Source organism: Hemicordylus capensis, chromosome 2, assembly GCF_027244095.1.
Source record: "Hemicordylus capensis ecotype Gifberg chromosome 2, rHemCap1.1.pri, whole genome shotgun sequence".
Classification (NCBI taxonomy): domain Eukaryota; kingdom Metazoa; phylum Chordata; class Lepidosauria; order Squamata; family Cordylidae; genus Hemicordylus; species Hemicordylus capensis.
The window spans coordinates 212,955,443-212,973,805 of NC_069658.1; the positions used below are offsets into that span (position 1 = coordinate 212,955,443).

Below are 18,363 nucleotides of genomic sequence, written 5' to 3' on the forward strand. Positions count from 1 at the left end.
GCCCAAAGGGTGGCAGGGCTGAAGGTGACAAAGCTGCAGGAGAAGCACTTTACACGAGCTACAAGTTAAGTTCCTTTTGCTCCTAGAACCTTAGCTTCTCCTGGGCAAAAGAGGCTGAATTGTGGAACCAAGGCTGAATTGTGAATTCAGAGCTCAAGCAGCTAATAGCATGGACACAATCAAGTGATTAGGAACTTCTTCCAGATAATGTTGTAGCACTAACTGATATCATGTATTTGCGTTTATGAATTTCAAAAGGTATTTTCAAAAAGGGTTTTCTCTTTCTTTTATTAGTAAAGAATTTTTTAACCTCTCGTTAATGGGCATTTTCAAACAAAACAGCCTCCTCCAGCCAGACGGGGCATCTCCAACTCCCAAGTATCTGAAAGCCAGCGTGGTGTAGAGGTTAGTGTCAGACCAGGACTGGGGAGACCCAAGTTCAAATCCCCATTCAACCATGAAATTCACTGGGTGACTGTGGGCCAGTCACTTCTCTCAGCCTCACCTACCTCACAGGGTTGTTGTGGGGATAAACGTAACTATGTACACTGCTCCAGGGAACATAGGAACCTGGCATATACTGAGTCAGACCCTTGGGTCCATCTAGCTCAGGATTGTCTTCCCAGACTGGCAGTGGCTTCTCCAAGGTTGCAGGCAGGAGTCTCTCTCAGCCCTATCTACCTGCATATGCTTCATAACTTGTGTGTTTCCAAATTCTTGTGTGTAAATCTTTGTAGATATATCATGTACAAACAACCACTTTGTATATAATTGTGCTTTGGCAACGTACTGTATGCTTTGGTAGTTTGTTGGTTCAATAAAAAAATCTTGTCCTATTAAAAAAAAAAAAATCTTGTCCTATCTTGGAGATGCTGCCAGGGAGGGAACTTGAATCCTTCTGCTCTTCCCAGAGCGGATCCATCCCCTGAGGGGAATATCTTGGCAGTGCTCACACATCAAGTCTCCCATTCATAAGCAACCCTGGTGAACCCTGCTTAGCTGACAAGTCATGCTTGCTACCACAAGACCAGCTCTCCTTTCCAAATAAACAGAGAAGATGCTTGCTTCTCACCTTCCAGGCTAGGAGCACAGGACGTTGCCATATAGAGCAAGATATTGTTAATAACTAAAATATTTCAACCCAGCACTCTTTTGCCTTTCCATTTGCAAATTTACACGGGGGATCAAGATATACGGACAAAATAAGTGTTGCCTCTCTCTATTCCCCCAACCAGTTTCCCCTCGGGATGCCCCGCCCGCACAACAACTGCATCAAAAGAAACGGGAGGTTCAACACAATGAAAGCTGCTTGGAAAAGTGTTTTAATTTCACATCTGGAAATGCCTCCAAAACTTATGACAAGAAGCAAAGCCTGAGCTGCAAGATGCGGATGGCCAAGCAGATGCTTGCTCAGAAACCTTGCAGGTTGGTCGTTTTGTAAGTGTGGCTCATGCATCTTCAGGAGAGGACCGGAGAGCGTCGCTCCTGTGAAAGACACGGAAATCTCATCAGAGTGGCCATCTGGCCGCAGGGGCTGATATCTGCTGGGTCCCCCTGGAACAACCTTCACGTGTGACACCCCACCCTCCCACAAACGAAAGATCACTTCTGTCAAAAGAACCAGAAGGGAACTGCAAGCTGTGAGGGGCAGAGCTCTTTGTGGCCTCAGATCCTCGCCTAACTCCCAGGGGGAGATCAGGTCCCACAGAGAATGTCTGACTTTAGCTCTCCTCACCGGCCCGATACTCTGGGCATTGCAAGCCTACAATATTTGCTTGGAGTCAGCCAAGCTCAGGTCCTACCAGCTGCCCGTGCCGAAGGCTAGCTGCTGTGTCTTGCTACAACTTTGGCCCTCCAGCTGTTGTCAGACGACAGCCCCCCCCACCCCCAGCCACAGTGATCCATAGTCAGGGATTATGGGAGTTGTAGTCTATCAACTGCAGGAGGGCTGAAGTGGTGTAGCCCTGCTGTAGAGGCCTCTTCGCGAATGTTCTCCTGCAGGAGGCACGTTTCAGCCACACATCAGTCCTGCTGTACCCGTCTCTCTCACCCTCCTTCCCAGACTTTTTCTTATGTCTGGAGGCAGCGCTCCTTGCTCCCCCGACCCCCTTGCTATCCCTGTCCCACTTCTCCACCCAGCCTCCACTGCCAGTGACTCCCGAGCAAACTTGGAGACACCAGCCTGGCGGTTTGGCGTTCCTGGCACAAGCTATGAAAGAGAGATCCACTTCTGTTCAAATGCAGCGGCCCTTTAACAAATACTTTGCCGTCCCGTTTACAAAAGAGAGAGTGTCCCGGTCACTGAGGGAGAAGGAGAAGAGACATCTTGGAAGAGATGGAGGCTGCTTACAGATTCTCTGAGCAAAAAGAGAGAGAGAGAGAGACAGAGAGAGAAGAGTGTGCTTTCCAGGAAAAAGAAAAGTGCTTCCAGGGCTGCGTGACACCAGACAATTTTCCCTCCTTATAGCCCTGCCTGCCACACATCTCATTCTCCTTATTGCTTTTGGGAAACTAAAGACAATTTCAATTTTGCTTTGAATTGTCCAGACGCAACAACCTAAGTGGAATTATGCTTTGAGGTGCGTTTAAACTCTTCACAGTTTATAAAGGGGAGGAGGAGGGAACCCGCTTTTTTCCACCTGCAAGACATAAATTAGGGAAATGGAGCAAACCCCACCCCCCACATCCCTTCTCATGAGGCAACCCCAGCCCAGGACAGTCTGCCTTATCCCGTCCCAGCAGGGATGGGACACGCTGCCGAAAGGCAAGGAAATCGGAGGGCCAGGGCGGAGGGATTGCCCGCCGTGGACTGGATTTTATTTTTGCAAAAGGAGGGCACTCGGCGTGCACCTCCCAACAACATGCGATGTTTTGGAAGACGGGGCAGTTTCCGGCCATCACCTCTGGGCTGTGGTCTGTGGCAGAATCACTGGTGCGCAAGCAATGCCAGCAAAGGATTCTGGGAAATGCAAGTCCCTCTCCCATTCGTCCGTCTCTGTGTTGTACACCTGGACGATGCTGGTGACGTTGTTCAGGTGCCAGTTGTAGCCCCCGACGATGTAGATCTTCTTCTCCAACAAGCAGCAACCGGCCTCCGACTGCCCGGCCCGCATGGGGCTGACAGTCGTCCACTGGTTGCTCTCCGGCACGTAGTACTCCACCGCCAAGACGTCGAAGCAGCGGTCGACGTGGTCCATGCGGCCCCCGAGGGCGTAGATCCAGTTACAGGCGCTGACCATGGCGTGCAGGACCCGGGGCTCGTTCATGGGGGCCTTGAACTCCCACTGGTCCGCTGCGGGGTCGTAACAATGCAACGCCTTTTTGTCTTCCACCGAGACCCCGTACCCCCCCGAGATATACAGCTTGCCCCCCACCGTGGCCCCGGCGTGGCCCCATGTCCTGCGCTTGAGGGAGCAGACGTAGCTCCACTCGTTGGTCTTGGGGCAGTACTTCTCCACCGAGGCCAGGCTGCCGGAGCGGTTCCGCCCGCCGGTGGCGTACACCATGCCCTGCAAGACGTTCAGCTGGAACTGGATCCGGCTCTCCTGCATGGCCTGGATGTGCAGCCACTGGTTCAGGTGCGGGTCGTAGCGGTAGCAGATGTCCACCGCCCCCTCGCCGCTCCGGTACTGCAGGTGCTGGCCGCCCACCACGTAGACAAAGTTGTCCAGCACGGCCACGCAGGTGTGGCTGCTGCCCACTTCCATCTCCGTCAGCTCCTTGAACTGGCGCGTGCTGCTCTCCGGCAGGCAGTAGACCTTGCCGCTCACGGTCCGGTCGTTGTCCGTGTAGGGGGTGCCGCCGAAGGTGATGAGGGAGAGGACGTCCGAGCGGATGGCGGTGCGGGCAGACTGCATCTCGTGCTGCCGGAAAGGCAGGACCTGGTAGTTGAAGGCTTCCAGGAGGTACTGCCGGCAGAGGACGTCCTCCACCATGATGTCCAAGGTCTGGACGTTGTCCACCAGCTCCGAGGACTTCATGAGCGGGAAGCGGATGTGGCAGAGGACCTGGCTGGCGTTGCCGCGGCGCGATGGGTCGTGCTGCAGCCAGCGGATGGCGGCCTGGAAGAGGTCGATCTCGCCGCAGCTTTTGAGCTTGTTGCTCTGGAGGAAGAAGACCAGGCGCTCCAGGGGCAGGTGGAGGAAGTCCTCCTCCTCGGAGATCTGGAGGAAGTGCCGGAAGGTGAAGGCGTCCACCGACTCCTTCAGGGAGGCCAGGCTGAAGGTGGTGGCCATCTGCCCGATGTTGAGGCAGGTCTCGACGCTCATGGCGGACTTCAGGAACTCCTCGCAGAGCTCCACCACCGGCACCATCTGCAAGAAGACGGCCGCCCCCAGCACGTCCTGGATGCAGTCGAGGTCCAGGGTGACTTCGGCGCTGTACGCAAACTCGATGATGTGCTTCAGCCCTTTGGCGGAGACGCCTTTCAGCTCAATGACGTCTTGGCTGGCTTCTCTCATCCCGCCGGTGAACATCGCCCTGAAGATCACAGAGGACAAGAGAGCGTGGGTGAGATGCCCCATCCCCTGCCAGCAATGTGCACCATCTTCCGTTTTCATATAGGCTGCGAGGGAGCTGCTTCATACCGAGTCAGGCCATTGGTCCATCTAGCTCAGTCTTGTCTACACTGACTGGCAGCTGCGCTCCAGGCAGAGCAGGCTCTTTCCCAGCCCTTCCTGGAGATGCTGCCAGGGACTGAACTGAGGACTTTCGGCATGCAAGATCCCCTCACCACCTCTCTTTTAAACGTGATCAATTGCATCTAAATACATCCGCATATTCCTTTGACGGAGGTGGGGGGTGGGCAGATTTCAAGCTCGCAGGTTTCAAGCTCTGCTTTGGAGAGCAGGAGGAGGAGAGCTGGTCTTGTGGTAGCAAGCATGTATTGTGCCCATTGCTAAGCAGGGTCTGCCTTGGTCTGCAGCTGAATGGGAGACTATATGTGTGAACACTGTAAGATCTTCCCCTTAGGGGATGGGGCCAGAGCTCAGGGAAAAGGCACCTGCCTCCTTGTCTGCAGAAGGTTACAAGTTCCTGAAAGGGCTGAGAGAGACTCCTGCCTGCAACCTTGGAGAAGCCGCTGCCAGTCTAGGTAGACAATACTAAGCTAGATGGACCCAGGGTCTGACTCAGTATACAGCAGCTTCCTATGACTTGGCGATTTGAGGCAAGAAGACTGCAGATGAACTGCTTTGCATGCAGACTGTCTCAGGTTCAGTCCCTGGCAGCATGGGTAGAAGGCAGCTTGCTATGTTCCACTGGGTTTTTCCTAGAACCCTGTGACTGGGGGCGGAGCCAAATGCAAAATTTGAGGAGAGCTGGTCTTTTGGTAGTAAGCATGACTTGTCCCCTTAGCTAAGCAGGGTCCGCCCTGGTTGCAGATGAATGGGAGACTAGAAGTGTGGGCACTGTAAGATATTCCCCTCAGGGGATGGAGCCGCTCTGGAAAGAGCAGAAGGTTCCAAATTCCCTCCCTGGCAGCATCTCCAAGATAGGGCTGAGAGAGATTCTTGCCTGCAGCCTTGGAGAAGCTGCTGCCCATATCCAGAGGAATTAATCTCGCAAAAAGGCAAGCTCTGCACGAAGAAGAGATCAGACATTCCTCTGCCCAGATCTAGGTCAATTTCATGCGGGGGGATCCAGACAGCAGACTTCTCTCCCTGTAACCCATTGACCAGCTAAGCCAGTAAATGCACATTGTCTGCCAAGACAACAAATGGAAGCATTATGGGCTGCCGCACTTAAGCTGCTTCATAGGAGTGTGGGGGGCAGGGGGCGGGAAGGAGAACAGTTTCATATCAACAAAGGAGAGAGGAGAGTCAGAAAGGCAGCAGGGAGCCATCCCGGTTTCAAGAAGCACTTCTGAAATCCAGTTCAGAGGAACAGTTAAGAAAGTGTCTTCTTCACTACGAGCCCCACCGCCCATTGAGGTCATCTGAGGAGGTCCGTCTCCAGTTACTTCCAACTCGTTTGGTGGCTACACAGGGCCTCCGCCTTCTCGGTCGCTGCCCCGAAGAGATTGCAGAATGAGCTCCCTGCTGAGATACGATCCTCCCCATCTCTGGCAATTTTCAAAAAACCACCTGAAAACCCATCTGTTCGCCCAAGCTTTCTCAGCTTTTTTTTTTTAAATTAGGTTTTAATCTCTGGTTTATTTTAAATTGTTAAATTGTTTTTAAGTTTTTGTATGTGTTTTTAACTTGTTTTATGCTATTGTTAACCGCCCAGACGAAAGTTTGGGGCGGTGTACAAATTTGATAGATAGATAGATAAATAACAACTGCAGAGTGGCTGGTTGAAGCGCCACCTCCTGACAGCCGCCTTATACAGAGTCAGGTCCTTGGCCCAATTGTTGCCAGAACCTAAGGGGTATACTTGTGGGTCAAATGGGCCGTAACCCAAAATTTGGCTTTAAATAAGCCAAATCAGGCAACAGCACTGACTGCTGCAGTTCTCCAGGGTATCAGGCAGGGACCTTTCTCAGCCCTGCCTAAAGATACTGCCAGGGATTGAACCTAGGACCTTCGGCCTGCCAAGTGCTGCAGCTGTGGCTCTTCCAGCATAGCAAGCTTGGACCGTCATCTAATTCAGAACTGTCTGCACGGATTGGCAGCAGGTCTCCGGCAGGAGTCTCTCCCAGCCCTACCTGGAGATGCCGCCAGGACTTGAACCTAGGACCTTTGGCGTGCAAAGCAGGGGTTGGACCATAGCACTACAGTCCCATCTGGATCTGAATTAAAGAGAGCTGGTCTTGTGGCAGCAAGCATGAATTGTCCCCTTTGCTAAGCAGGGTCTGCCCTGGTTTGCTTTTTAATGGGAGACCACATGTGAACACTGTAAGATATTGCCCTTAGGGGATGGGGCCACACTGGGAGGAGCACCTGCCTGCTTGCATGCAGAAGGTTCCACATTCCCTCCCTGACACCTCCAAGACAGGGCTGAGTCACACTCCTGCTTATAACTTTGGAGAAGCCACTGCCAGTCTGTGTAGACAATACTGATCTAGATGGGCCAGTGGTCTGACTTAGCATAAAGGTAGGGGTGTGCACGAAATGCATTTTGTGTTGCGTTCCGAGCTCGGAACAGGATGCAAAATGCACGAAATGTTCCATTGGAACCACCGGCTGAGTTGTTCGGATCATTCTGTCTGAGCCGTGCCCCGACCCCGTTCCGAGCGCCATTTTGGATTCCAGAATGCCACTCGGAACGGGGTCAGGACGTTCTACTTGGGGACGGGTCATTCCGTTCCGAGCTCGGAACAGGCCCCCTTTTAAAGTGGTGTTCTTTCTCGAGCATGGAACACCCAAGACGGCCTGTTTTGAGGCGGAATGTTCCGACCTCGGAACGTTCTGCACGCCCTTAGTATAAAGGCAGTTTCCTCTATGTTCCTATGAACCGGAGCCTGTCCAAAGGGAAGATCACGCTTCCCGCTGTTCTGTAGGCTGGCTCTTGTCGCCGCTGCAGAAGTTACCAAAAAATCCTGCTGGCAGTCGAGGCCAGCGTAGGGTGCCTGGCTTGAAACAGTGCTCTTAGCAGTTGGCGGAAGATCAGCGGCCTCGGAGCATCTCTCGCCTGCTAGGGAGAGCCATAAAACTTGGGGGCCTGCTGTTGCTACGGAAACACACGCCGGCTGCAAAAACATGTACAGAGAGAGAGAGAAGATCTGGGAAGGGAGATGCAAAGCGAGGCAGGTGAGGACCCAGGCAGCTGCAAGAAGGCGGAGGTGAAGGGGCCTTTCTGCAATTGCCGGGAACGGGGGCGGGGCGGGGTGGGGGAGAGAACACCCTGTGAGGCAGGGATGGAGGATGCCACATCAGAACAGCCCTGCTGGATCAGGCCCAAGGAGGCCCATCTAGTCCAGCCTCCTGTTTCGCACAGTGGCCCACCAGGTGCCACTGGAAGCCACAGGCAGTTGTTGAAAGGGGCATGGTCTCTCTCCTGCTGTTACTCCCCCGCAACTGGTACCACCTTCTGCTCAGGATGAGAAGATGCCTCTGAGCCTGGCATACCTTTCCCTGGTGACCAGAAACTGACTGCACAGGATCAGGGCGGCTCTTTCATGAGGCGAGGTGCTAGCCTCAGGTGGCAAATTCCTGGGGCAAGTGCAGAATGCCCCCTGCCACAGCCGTCGGATCTGCTCTTTGGGGCTGAGCGGAGCTTTGTGCCTCTCTTCGCATTCTTTGCAAAGCTTGCAAGAAGCGAGAGGAGAGGAGAGGAGAGGAGAGGAGAGGAGAGGAGGCTGCGGGCAACCTTCTCTCCTCCCTGGCCCCCTGTGCCACTTTCCAGGCTTGCAAGGGTCCGTTTTGGAAGTTTCCACCAGGGGCTTGGGGCAAGGCAGCATTTGGCCCCATCTCAGGCCCCACAGGCCACCCCTGCCCAGGACTGCCTGCCCCAGCAGCCTTCGCAGCTCGCTCGACTCCACCAGGCAAGGGGAAAATTCCAGCAGAATGCTCCAAGGAGGGCAAGGCTGGGCTAGCTGGTGCCAACCCCAGGAGCAGAGCTTCCAAGTGAAGATGTGAAAAAAAGAGAGTCATCGGAACATGGGAAGCTGCCTTCTACCGAGTCAGACCATTGCTCCATCTAGCTCAGTATTGTCTAAACCAGGCCTGCTCAACCTTTGACCCCCACCAGCTTTTTTTCTTTTTTTTTAACTTCAACTCCCATAATCCCCAGCCACAGTGGTCAATAGCCAGGGATTATGGGAGTTGTAGGCCCACATCTGCAGGAGGGCCGAAGTTGAGCAGCCCTGGTCTACACAGACTGGCAGCGGCTTCTGCCAGGTTGCAGGCAGGAGATTCCGTCAGCCCTATCTGGAGATTCCAGGGAGGGAACCTGGAACCTTCTGCATGCAAGCATGCGGGTGCTCTTCCACGAGCGGCCCCAGGGGAACATCTTACAATGCTCACATGTGGTCTCCCATTCAAATGCAAACCAGGGCAGAGCCTGCTTAGCAAAGGGGACCATTGCTACCACCAGACCAGCTATCCTGCTGGAGAAGCCCAAAGTTCCACATGGTCCAGGATCCTGGTTTCCAACAGGGGACAGCCAGTTGCCCCCAGGAAGCCCAGAAGCAGGGTCGGAAGGCAATAGCCTTCCCTGCTGTTGCTCCCCCTGGCTACTGGCGTTCAGAGGTAGACTGCCTCTGGACATGGAGGGTCCACTTAGCCATTTTGGCTGCTGACAGGCCTCTCCTCCTCTCCTGATTTAGTCCCATGAACACACCCGCTCTGTAAATGTGGCAGAGAAACCCCCGCCAAGGACTCCCCATCTGCTTCGAGCAACAAGAACTCCGATTCTCACCTGAAGTAGTCGCTGCAGGCGGCCAGGACCACTTTGTGGACCTGAAAGGCTTCGTTGTTGATGGTCAGGATGACGTCCAGCAGCTGCGCCTGGGCCCGGAGAGAGGCCAGGCCGTGCAGGAGGGTGGCGCTGTGGCCCGGAGCCGAGAAGGTACACTTCAAGGCGCTATTCTTGCCCGCCATGCTGGAATGAGAAAGAGAGGGAGCGGTTACTGAAGGGCTGGTCTGCAATCCTTGGCCATCCGGGGTCAGGAATGGAAGGTGGCCCTCGCATCGTCTATCGAGACCCTCCTCCATGTCGGACCAGCATCTGAATTGTCTTTGGCTGGCATGCCTGATGAGGGCTTTCCCTGCGGTGGTGCCCTGGCTTGGGTGACACCGAATTTCCTCCCAGCTGGTCTTCTGCCCTCAGGCAAAGCCCTCGCCTTATGGGGTTTTAGTCTCTTTTAAAACAGATTTTGCTTGTCTTGTTTGTGACTCCCGTTTTATAACTGTCCTTCTTTTGATTGTTTCCCTATTTTTCAAGCTGCTTCGTGTTGGAAGCTGCCTCCGGGTGCGGGGTGTGTGTGTGTGTGTTTCCTTTTAAAAATGTATTAATAAAAGGAAGGAAGAGGGAGAGGTGATGTAGCAACAGCCTTTTGCATTCAGGTGAAGGTATTGTGTGTGCTGGAGGAGGGAGGGGGAGGGAGAGAGAGAGAGAGAGAGAGAGAGAGAGAGAGAAAGGGGCCCAAACTGTATCATACCAGAGAACGTGATGCTGCAGTGAGAGCATGTTTTCCTGACTTCGCGTCCCTGCCGTTGGGGGAGACGCAGAGGGACGAGGAGCCTCTGAAAGGCACACAAAGGGGAGAAGGCCTTGAAACTCTGCGCTCCCAACGCCACCCGCCTCAAAACACGGAGGCCTGCCTGTGCTGCATTCCTCCCGCGCTGCGGCCGTGAAAAACAGGCCAGAGAAGAGCCTTGGCAGCCGCTTGCCACCAACTCCAGAGTCACCTGCTCGGCCCCCAAAACTTTGGCTTGAGGTTCGCTCGCAAGGAGGCGTCACCCAGCAATCCCTGGCCAAATCCACAAATCACTCTCGAATTGCTGCATCACAAGGCTGCCTCCCCGCCACTTATCCTGACACCCCGCCACATTTCCACACAAAAAGCAACATCGTTTGGTGTTATGAGGCATCCTGCAGAGTCCTGGAATCTCACCTACCTGCTTGGCCGGAGAGGAAGGGTTGGTACCATTGGCCAAACCAAAGACAGGTTTGGGGCTGACCAGGGGAAAGGCTCTCTTCCCCACTTTGGCTTGGGTTAAGAGAGCCATTATGACAGCGTTCTTGTCAAGAGGACCTGGATAGCTCAGCAGACTGACTGGGGCTGCAAGCCAGGGCAGTGCCAGCCAGGAAGATTTCTGCTCTCTGTGCCTTCCACTAGCAAAGGTTTATGCATTTCTAGAGTGCTCTAGAACAGGGATTCTCAACATTGGGTCTCCAGATATTATTGGACTTCAGCTCCCATAATCCTCTGCCCCAGCGGCCTTTGGTTGTGAATGATGAGACCTGAAGTCCAATAACATCTGAGGACCCAACACTGAGAATCTCTGCTCTAGAACATCCAACCTTGCTTAGACATGTGATCTTGTCATAATTCTTACAACAACCCTGTAAGGGTTTTTAAAAAGGGATCCAGGGGCGATCCGGGAAACTACAGAAGTTAACTACAGATTAACTTCTGTGTTGGGTAAATTGATGGAAAGCATACCTAAGGACAAAATAAGAACAGGCCTTGCTGAAGGAGGACCAGCATGGCTTCTGCAAGGGAAAGGCTTGCCTCACTAACTTTTGGAGTTCCTTGAGAGTGTCAACTGACATGTGGATAAAGGTGATCCATAGTATACTTGGACTTCCAAAAAACTTTTGACAACATGCCCCACCAAGGGCTCTTGCGTAAACTTAGGAGTCATGGGATAAGGGGACAGGTTCATGTGTGCATTAGTAACTGGTTGAAAGACAGGAAACAGAGGGTAGGAATCAATGGACAGTTTTCACAATGGAAGTAAGAAAGAAGTGGGGTCCCCCAAGGATCTGTACTGAGACCAGTGCCCTTTTACTTTTTCATAAATGATCTAGAAGTTGCGGTAAGTAGCAAGGTGGCCAAATTTGCAGATGACACCAAACTATTTAGGGTAGTGAAATCCAAAAGAGATTGTGAGGAGCTCCAAAAGGATCTCTCCAAACTGGGGGAGTGGGAAACAAAAATGGCAAATGCAGTGCAATGTAATCAAGTGCAAAGTGATGCATATTGAGGCAACCCCCCCGCCAATTTCACATATACATTCATGGGGTCTGGGCTATCGGTGACTGACCAGGAAAGAGATCTTTGGGTCATGGTGGGTAGCTTGTTGAAAGTGTTGACTCAGTGCACGGCGGCTGTGAAAAAGGCAAATTCCATGCTAGGAATCATTAGGAAGGAGGTTGAAAATAATAACGCTAATAGTAGAATGCCCTTATACAAATCTACGGTGCAGCTACATTTGGAGTACTGCCTACAGTTCTGGTCACGTCACTGTATCTTAAGGAGGACATTGCAGGACTGGAGGAGGTGCAGAAGAGGGCAACCCAGATGATCAGGGGCCTGGAGCACCTTCCTTACGAGACTAGGCTACAACACCTGGGGCTTCTTAGTTTGAAAAAGAGGCAACTACAGGAAGACATGATAGAAGTATATAAAATTATGCATGGAAGAGAGAGAGTGGACAGAGAGAAAATTTTCTCCCTCTCTCACAACACTAGAACCAGGGGTTTTCCCATGAAACTGATTGCCAAGAAATTTAGGACCAACAAAAGGAAGTCCTTTTCCACACAGCACATAATTAATCTATGGAATTCTCCGCCACGGGATGTGGTGATGGCCATGAGTTTGGATGGCTTTAAAAGGGGTTTAGAGAAATTCCTGGAGGACACGTCTATCAATGGCTACTAGTCTGAGGGCTATAGGCCACCTCCAGCCTCAGAGGCAAGATGCCTCTCAATACCAGTTGCAGAGTAACAACAGCAGGAAAGAGGGCATGCCCTCAGCTCTTGTTGTTTGTGGGCTTCTCAGAGGCAGCTGGTGGGCCATTATGTGAAATGGGATGCTGGACTAGATGGGCCTTGGGCTTGATCCAGCAAGGCTGTTCTTGTGTTCTTAGGTAGAGTGGTCTTATTATCCCCATATTGCTGAGCTTGAGAGAGCGAGAAAGAAAGCCGCCTAACAAGTTCACAATCAAGGCAAGGTCCAACCTGATTCAACGCTTCCATCTCCCAGCTCTGATGCACCATCCATGCTGCAGAGAAAGGCATTTTTGCTCCCTCTCTTGGAAGACTAGAACTCTGGCCAGCCTGTTAAATGGGCTGGCAAGGGATGCAGAAAAAGAACATCCTTCTCTATCCAGTGCGTAATTCACACGATATGGAACTCATTGCCACAAGATGCAGCAGCCGCCACTAGTGTTGACGGCTTGAAAGGGAAATTGAGCAATCTCTCAGAGGCCTATTAACAGCTTGCAATCATAGCTGAACAGAACCTCCATGTTCGGAGACAGCCTACCTCTCAACGCCAGTGGAGAGAGGCAGCAATGGGGTTAGGGCCATAATCCTCACGCCCTGCTTTCCAGAGGGTGGTGCTGGACCAGAGCAAGCAGGCCCCTTAAGCGTCATTCCACATGGAATGAAGTTTAAGGTGGGAAGAAGCATTAATGCACAGGAAAGCACATCTTGTTTCTTCAAATGGCAATTAAGACACTTTAAAAAAAATCAAAACTATACATATCCAGTTGGTCTCCTTTGGAGAATCTGGAGGTAGCCATGGTGACAGTTAACATCCAGGAGCTTTATGCCTGGCGTCACGTACCCAGGAAAAACGAGACCCCAGCAACCTCCCTGGGGTGAGGAAGCACAAAGAGGAGAGACTGAAGACTCAGATGGGGTCTTAGAGATCATCTAGTCTAGCGGCAGGGCAGCTTTAACCCTGCGTGGTCTGTTTGGGAACTTGCAAAAAAGAAGCAGCTGTAGTCAAGTTTCTTTTTGGGGGGGGGATGTTTTTGAATTTCTTTTTTGATATCCCACCCCTTCCCCTTTGGCTTAGGGCAGGTGCAAGTATTTTAAAAATGCAAAATGGGGAAATTACTCTGAAACTGGGGGGGGGGGAGAGGCCAAGAGAAGAGGGTGGACAATACTAGAAGAGGAAACGGAGCCAAGACTTTTGGCGGGGTGAGGTGGAGAACTTGGAAAATGGAAGGGAAGCCAGACTGAAATGGGAGCAGACAAAGCGGGTCATATATGGGGTGAAAGAGGTGGACCCGCACCACACCTCAGTTTCAGTTGCATAAGTATTAGGTGATGAAGCATAAAAGGGGAGAGATCCCTAGGAATAGGGGTGAGTATCCCCATATTTCCTATATGTCCCCAAGACATGTGCACAAACCTCCATAGCTACCCCAAGGGATAGGTACGAAGTGGGGGGCAATTATGTGGGAGAGGAGAGGAAGGGAAGAGTAACGAAAGAGGTGAAAGTTTGGGCAGTATATAAATGTGATAAAGGAAGGAAGGAAGGAAGGAAGGAAGGAGGCTTGCACATTTATGTATTTAAATATCCCTATCCCGCCTTTTTTCAATTGAACTCAAGGCTACGGCTAACCCCACCTCCCAAATTAAAATGGAATAAAATTATGATGACGACAAATATTTATACAGTATGCTGCTTTTCAGTATGCTAGACACTGAAGTGGTGGATAGCTTCTGCCTTTTAGGATTGACCATCAACAGTCAAGGATCCAACCGTCAAGAAATACGCTGCAGACTAGCACTTGGTAGGGTTGCAATGAAGGCCTTGGAAAGGAGATTTAGATGCCGTGTCTACACCTACAAAGATTAGAATCGTTTGGGGACCATGGTTTCCCCCATGACACTCTATGGATGTGAAAGCTGGACTTTAAAGAAGCAAGACAGAAAAAGCATTGGTGCTTTTGAACTTTGGTGCTGGAGAAGACTTTTGAGGAGACCACGGACAGGCAGGAAAACAAACAAATGGAGCATAGAACAAATCAGTCCAGAATGTTCACTCGAGGCACAAATGACCAGGCTCAAACTATCATACTTTGGACACGCTATGTGAACACCCAGCTCCCTCGATGCTGGGGAAAGTTGAAGGCAAGAGAAGAAGAGGACGACCAGCAGCAAGGTGGATGGACTCGGCTACGACAGCAATGAATGCACCACGGAGAGACCTTCAAGGCCAAGTTGGAGACAGATCATCCTGGAGAGAATCTATCTATGTGGTCGCTAAGAGTCAACACTGACTTGACGGCACTTTATTATTATTATTATTACATTTATATCCCGCTCTCCCTCCAAGGAGCCCAGAGAAGTGTACTACATACTTGAGTTTCTCCTCACAACAACCCTGTGAAGTAGGTTAGGCTGAGAGAGAAGGGACTGGCCCAGAGCCACCCAGCAAGTCTCATGGCTGAATGGGGATTTGAACTCGGGTCTCCCCAGTCCTAGTCCAGCACTCTAACCACTACACCACTCTGGCTCAATCAATCAATCAATGCCACTTTTCCAGCAAAAAAAGTTCTCAAAGTGGTCTATATAGGAAAAAAACAAAACAAAAGCAAACAGAAACACAGCAGCAGGCAACAGCAATAAAAATATAAACACAGAGAGAGGTGAACCCAGTTAAAATTATCAGAAGCAGCTCAAAAAGTGTTGGGGAAGGCCAGCCAAAATAAAAAGGGTCTGAAACTCTGCTCAAGCATTCTTGATGCCCAAGGATCAGGTGGCAGAGAGGTCCAATGAGAGGGAAGACAACAGCGCCTGTTTAAAACCTGAAAAGAGGAGAGAAAGGTGCCATTTATGATCAGGTGGCAGGCAGTTCCAGGGGCAGGCAGGCTATCAGTAAAAAGGACAGAATGCACAACTGAGCCTCCCTAAAAGATCTTCTAGGGAAGGCATCTTGGGACATATAGGTGGAACGCTGCGGGAGAGGCTATGAAGGAAACAGAATAAGGGGGCAACAGGCTATGTGGGGTGAGCCCATAGAGCTAAGGGAGAGACAGAAGAAATGGTCTGGGGGAGGGTGAGCATGGGAAGAATGCACACCCATAGAGAAAGCTATGTGGGGAGAAGAGATCACCCAACCGAGTAGATAAATAATATGGAGGCCAATTAATTGGGGGGGGGGAGATGGAGAAAAGTGGGGTTTGGGGGGCAGTGGGTGATGTATGATGGGGGGCCATACAAGAACAAAGGGGCAGCTATTGGGGAGGGGAGACAAACCCCAGCATAGGTTAGAATAAGTGGCAGTGCATGGGGGGCACGATTTGTGGGGAGGGGAGGCCCATCCCAGGGAGGGACATGTGGGGCAATGCCATGGGGGAGGGGGCACAACTCTGCAGGGCGTGGGGTGGGAAGAGGGGTGGGAGGGGAAGGAAAGACACAGATATGGGGTGGGGAGAGAGAGAAGAGCAGGTGTCCAGCCAAGGAGGGCAAGAACAAATCCGGGGAGGGGCAGTTCCATGGGGCGGGGGGGGGAAGCCACCACGAGGCAGTGGGTCACACACACACACACCCTAGGGACAGAGCTGGGGACGGGGGGGGGAGAAAATGTACACTCGGATTTGGGGGGGGCAGGAGAGAGAGCAAGTATATGGGGGCAACTGCGGGGGAGGCACTGAAGTGGGGGGGGGCAGAGAAGAACCCAGGGGCGGAGAAGTGGGACGAAGGGTGGTTGGGGGGTGCAACATCCAAGGGGGAGACCAGAAAGAGGGTCACACATACATACACACACACCCGGGGAGAGTTGGGGAAGGGCGGGGGGAGAAGAGCGACGAAGGGGGCGCTGGGGGGCAGACGGGGGGGGTAAGGGGAGAGGAGGGGAGGGGGGACAGCAGCTGCTTTGCAGCAGGGAGGGCAGCCCCCCCCCCCCGCGGGGCTGGCCGCTGCTCACCTGGGGCCGGGGCTGGGCGGGCGCTCGGAGGCTTGTTCTGCCCGGCCGGGCTCGGCCATCTTCGCTGCCTGCCTGCCTCCTGGCTCCTCCGCCTCCTCCCGGGTGCTGCTCCAGTCCCGCCGCCGCGGCCTCCGCCTCGCCCGCCGCCCCGCTTTGGCCTGGGCGCCAAGCCGGGAGAGAGGGCGGGACGCCGGCCAGGAGGAGGAGGCGGAGGAGGACGGAGGAGGGAGGACCTCCCCGCCCCACACACACGCCCCCCCCGTCCCTGGGGGACACTGGGAGGGGGCTGCCCGCCGCACGCAGACCTGGAGGGCTCCCTCTGCCCCCCCCCCGAGAAAGGGGGGTTGCCCCTTCTCTCCGGGGGGGGTGTTTCCCCATAAGGGAAGGGGCGTCTTCTTGGCTCTCCCCCTACCCACCCTCCAGAGGGAAGGCTTGGGGTGGGTCCCTCTCTGGGAGACAGTGGGCAGCCCCCCATCTGGCGGCTCTGTCGACCCCCTCTCGGAGGGAAGCTTGGGGGGAAGGCTTGGCTCCATTGAGGGGGGTATTATTTGGTTGGGGGTTGCCCCGGCACGCTTTACACCTATGACGAGAGCGAGCTTGGGGAGCCTGGCCCCACTGGGTAGATGGGGGCCCCTACTTGGGGGGGTACCCATGGCTCCCTCTGCCCCCCAAAGGAAGGATTTGGTGGTTTGGCTCCATTGGGGAATTGGGGTCCCCATCTTCTAGGGGTCCTCGTGGCTCTCCTTCCCCTCCCAAGGACAGTTGGGGGGGAGGGTCTGGCTGCATTGGGGAGGGGGTCTTCATGACTCTATCCTGCAGAGGGAGACTTTTGGGGTCTGGTCTGGCCTGGTCCCACTGGAAGTGTTCAGGGGTCCCCATTTAGGGGTCTTCATGGCTCTCTCTACCCCCCAAAAAAAGAGTTTTGGGGTCTGGAGAGTTGGGGATCCCTATTTGGGTGGGGTTCCTTCCCATTGCTCTCTCTACATCCCCCCCCACAAGGAAGGGAGCCTGGTCAGCCTGTAAATTGAGAGACTCCGTTGCCATTTCTACAGTTGCAGAAGGAAGAGAGAGGGGTTTGGGGAGCTTCTCCCCTTTGGGAGAGCCAGGAGATGTATGGGGCTGCAGCCCCCACCCCCCTGTGCATGAATTAAAATCCCAGTTGCTTGCACATCCCTCACACACAAAATGTGTGGAATGAAAGCCAGGATCTATGGAGACAGACCCCAATGGGAGACCTCAGATATTTGGAGATGACTTCTTCCCCCTAACCCACCATCACATTGGAACGGACAAAACGTCGGACATCCCCAAGAGAGATGCAGACTGGGGGAGGTGCCTTTGGGTGGGTAATATGGAGATTCCCCATGCCCAAATGTATAAATGGCAAACCTGGATTGGCCTCCCAAAGCAGTCCCACTGGGAGAGCTAGATCTAACAGAGCTCCTTATATGCCCTGCAGCTGATCTCTTAGTGCTTATTAGCCACAAGCACAAATAACGATTAATTGTTGCTCTATGACAGTGTTTATCATACTTTTTTATTTATCTCCATGAGACTTTTTGTTCTCAAAAGCTGGATATTGATCCCGAAAAACAAAACCACCAGCGGCAACTGATGGAGCCTCTCTGTGTAGAGACAGTCTACCTCCGGGTTCCAGTTACTGGGGGTAGACAACCGGGGAGATAATTTGTGGGGGGGCCCAGAGGCTTCCAGCTGTCCTCTGTCAGAAACAGGATGCTGGGCTAGATGGGCCTTTGGTCCGCCCCAGCAGGGTTCTTCTGAGGATGTGCATTTTGCTAGTTAATTAATAATAATAAAAAATTAATAAATTAATAATAAACACAGCTCTGAAGTATGTGTGACTCAGCCAAGGGAGCCGCAGAACTGCTCCTTTCACAAGCCTCTCTTGTTTTCTCAAATCCTGCCCTGTGTGGGTTTGTGGTCTGATCGTTACACAAACCGGCATCACATTCCTAATCGCAATGCCTCCCACAGATGGCAGGCGCTGATGAAGCGCGCCGTGTGCCAAGAGACGCCGTGAATCTCACAGGCATGAATCTGAATCCCGGGTGCTTGGGTGGGCAATC

At 52.9% G+C, this 18,363-nt stretch overlaps 1 protein-coding gene across 6 annotated transcripts; it reads right to left on the reverse strand.

Annotated features, from left to right (window-relative positions):
- Nucleotides 1–1,306: 1,306 nt before the first annotated feature.
- Nucleotides 1,307–16,708, reverse strand: KLHL26 (kelch like family member 26). Of its 6 annotated transcripts, XR_008314614.1 has the most exons (5): nt 16,277–16,708; nt 9,301–9,483; nt 2,902–4,479; nt 2,183–2,357; nt 1,307–1,485 (listed from the first exon to the last, which is right to left on the reverse strand). XR_008314614.1 is itself a non-coding variant. In XM_053288450.1 (4 exons), the coding sequence occupies exons 1-4, from the start codon at nt 16,333–16,335 to the stop codon at nt 1,449–1,451; spliced, it is 1,857 nt and encodes a 618-aa protein (XP_053144425.1). In that variant the 5' UTR covers nt 16,336–16,708; the 3' UTR covers nt 1,307–1,448. The 6 variants fall into 6 exon arrangements, 5 of the variants coding, with proteins under 5 accessions (XP_053144425.1, XP_053144424.1, XP_053144427.1 ...); XM_053288450.1 differs by lacking the exon at nt 2,183–2,357; XM_053288449.1 differs by having other exon boundaries at nt 1,307–2,357.
- Between the last annotated feature and the right edge of the window lie 1,655 nt (nt 16,709–18,363).

Coding starts and splice junctions, on each gene's coding strand:
- KLHL26 (XM_053288449.1), bottom strand. CDS start 16,335: ATGGCCGAGCCCGGCCGGGCAGAACAAGCCTCCGAGCGCCCGCCCAGC. Junction 4,480..9,300: donor GCCTGCAGCGACTACTTCAG/GTGAGAATCGGA, acceptor TGTGATCTTCAG/GGCGATGTTCACCGGCGGGA. Junction 2,358..2,901: donor CCACAGACCACAGCCCAGAG/GTGATGGCCGGA, acceptor CTTTTTGCTCAG/AGAATCTGTAAGCAGCCTCC.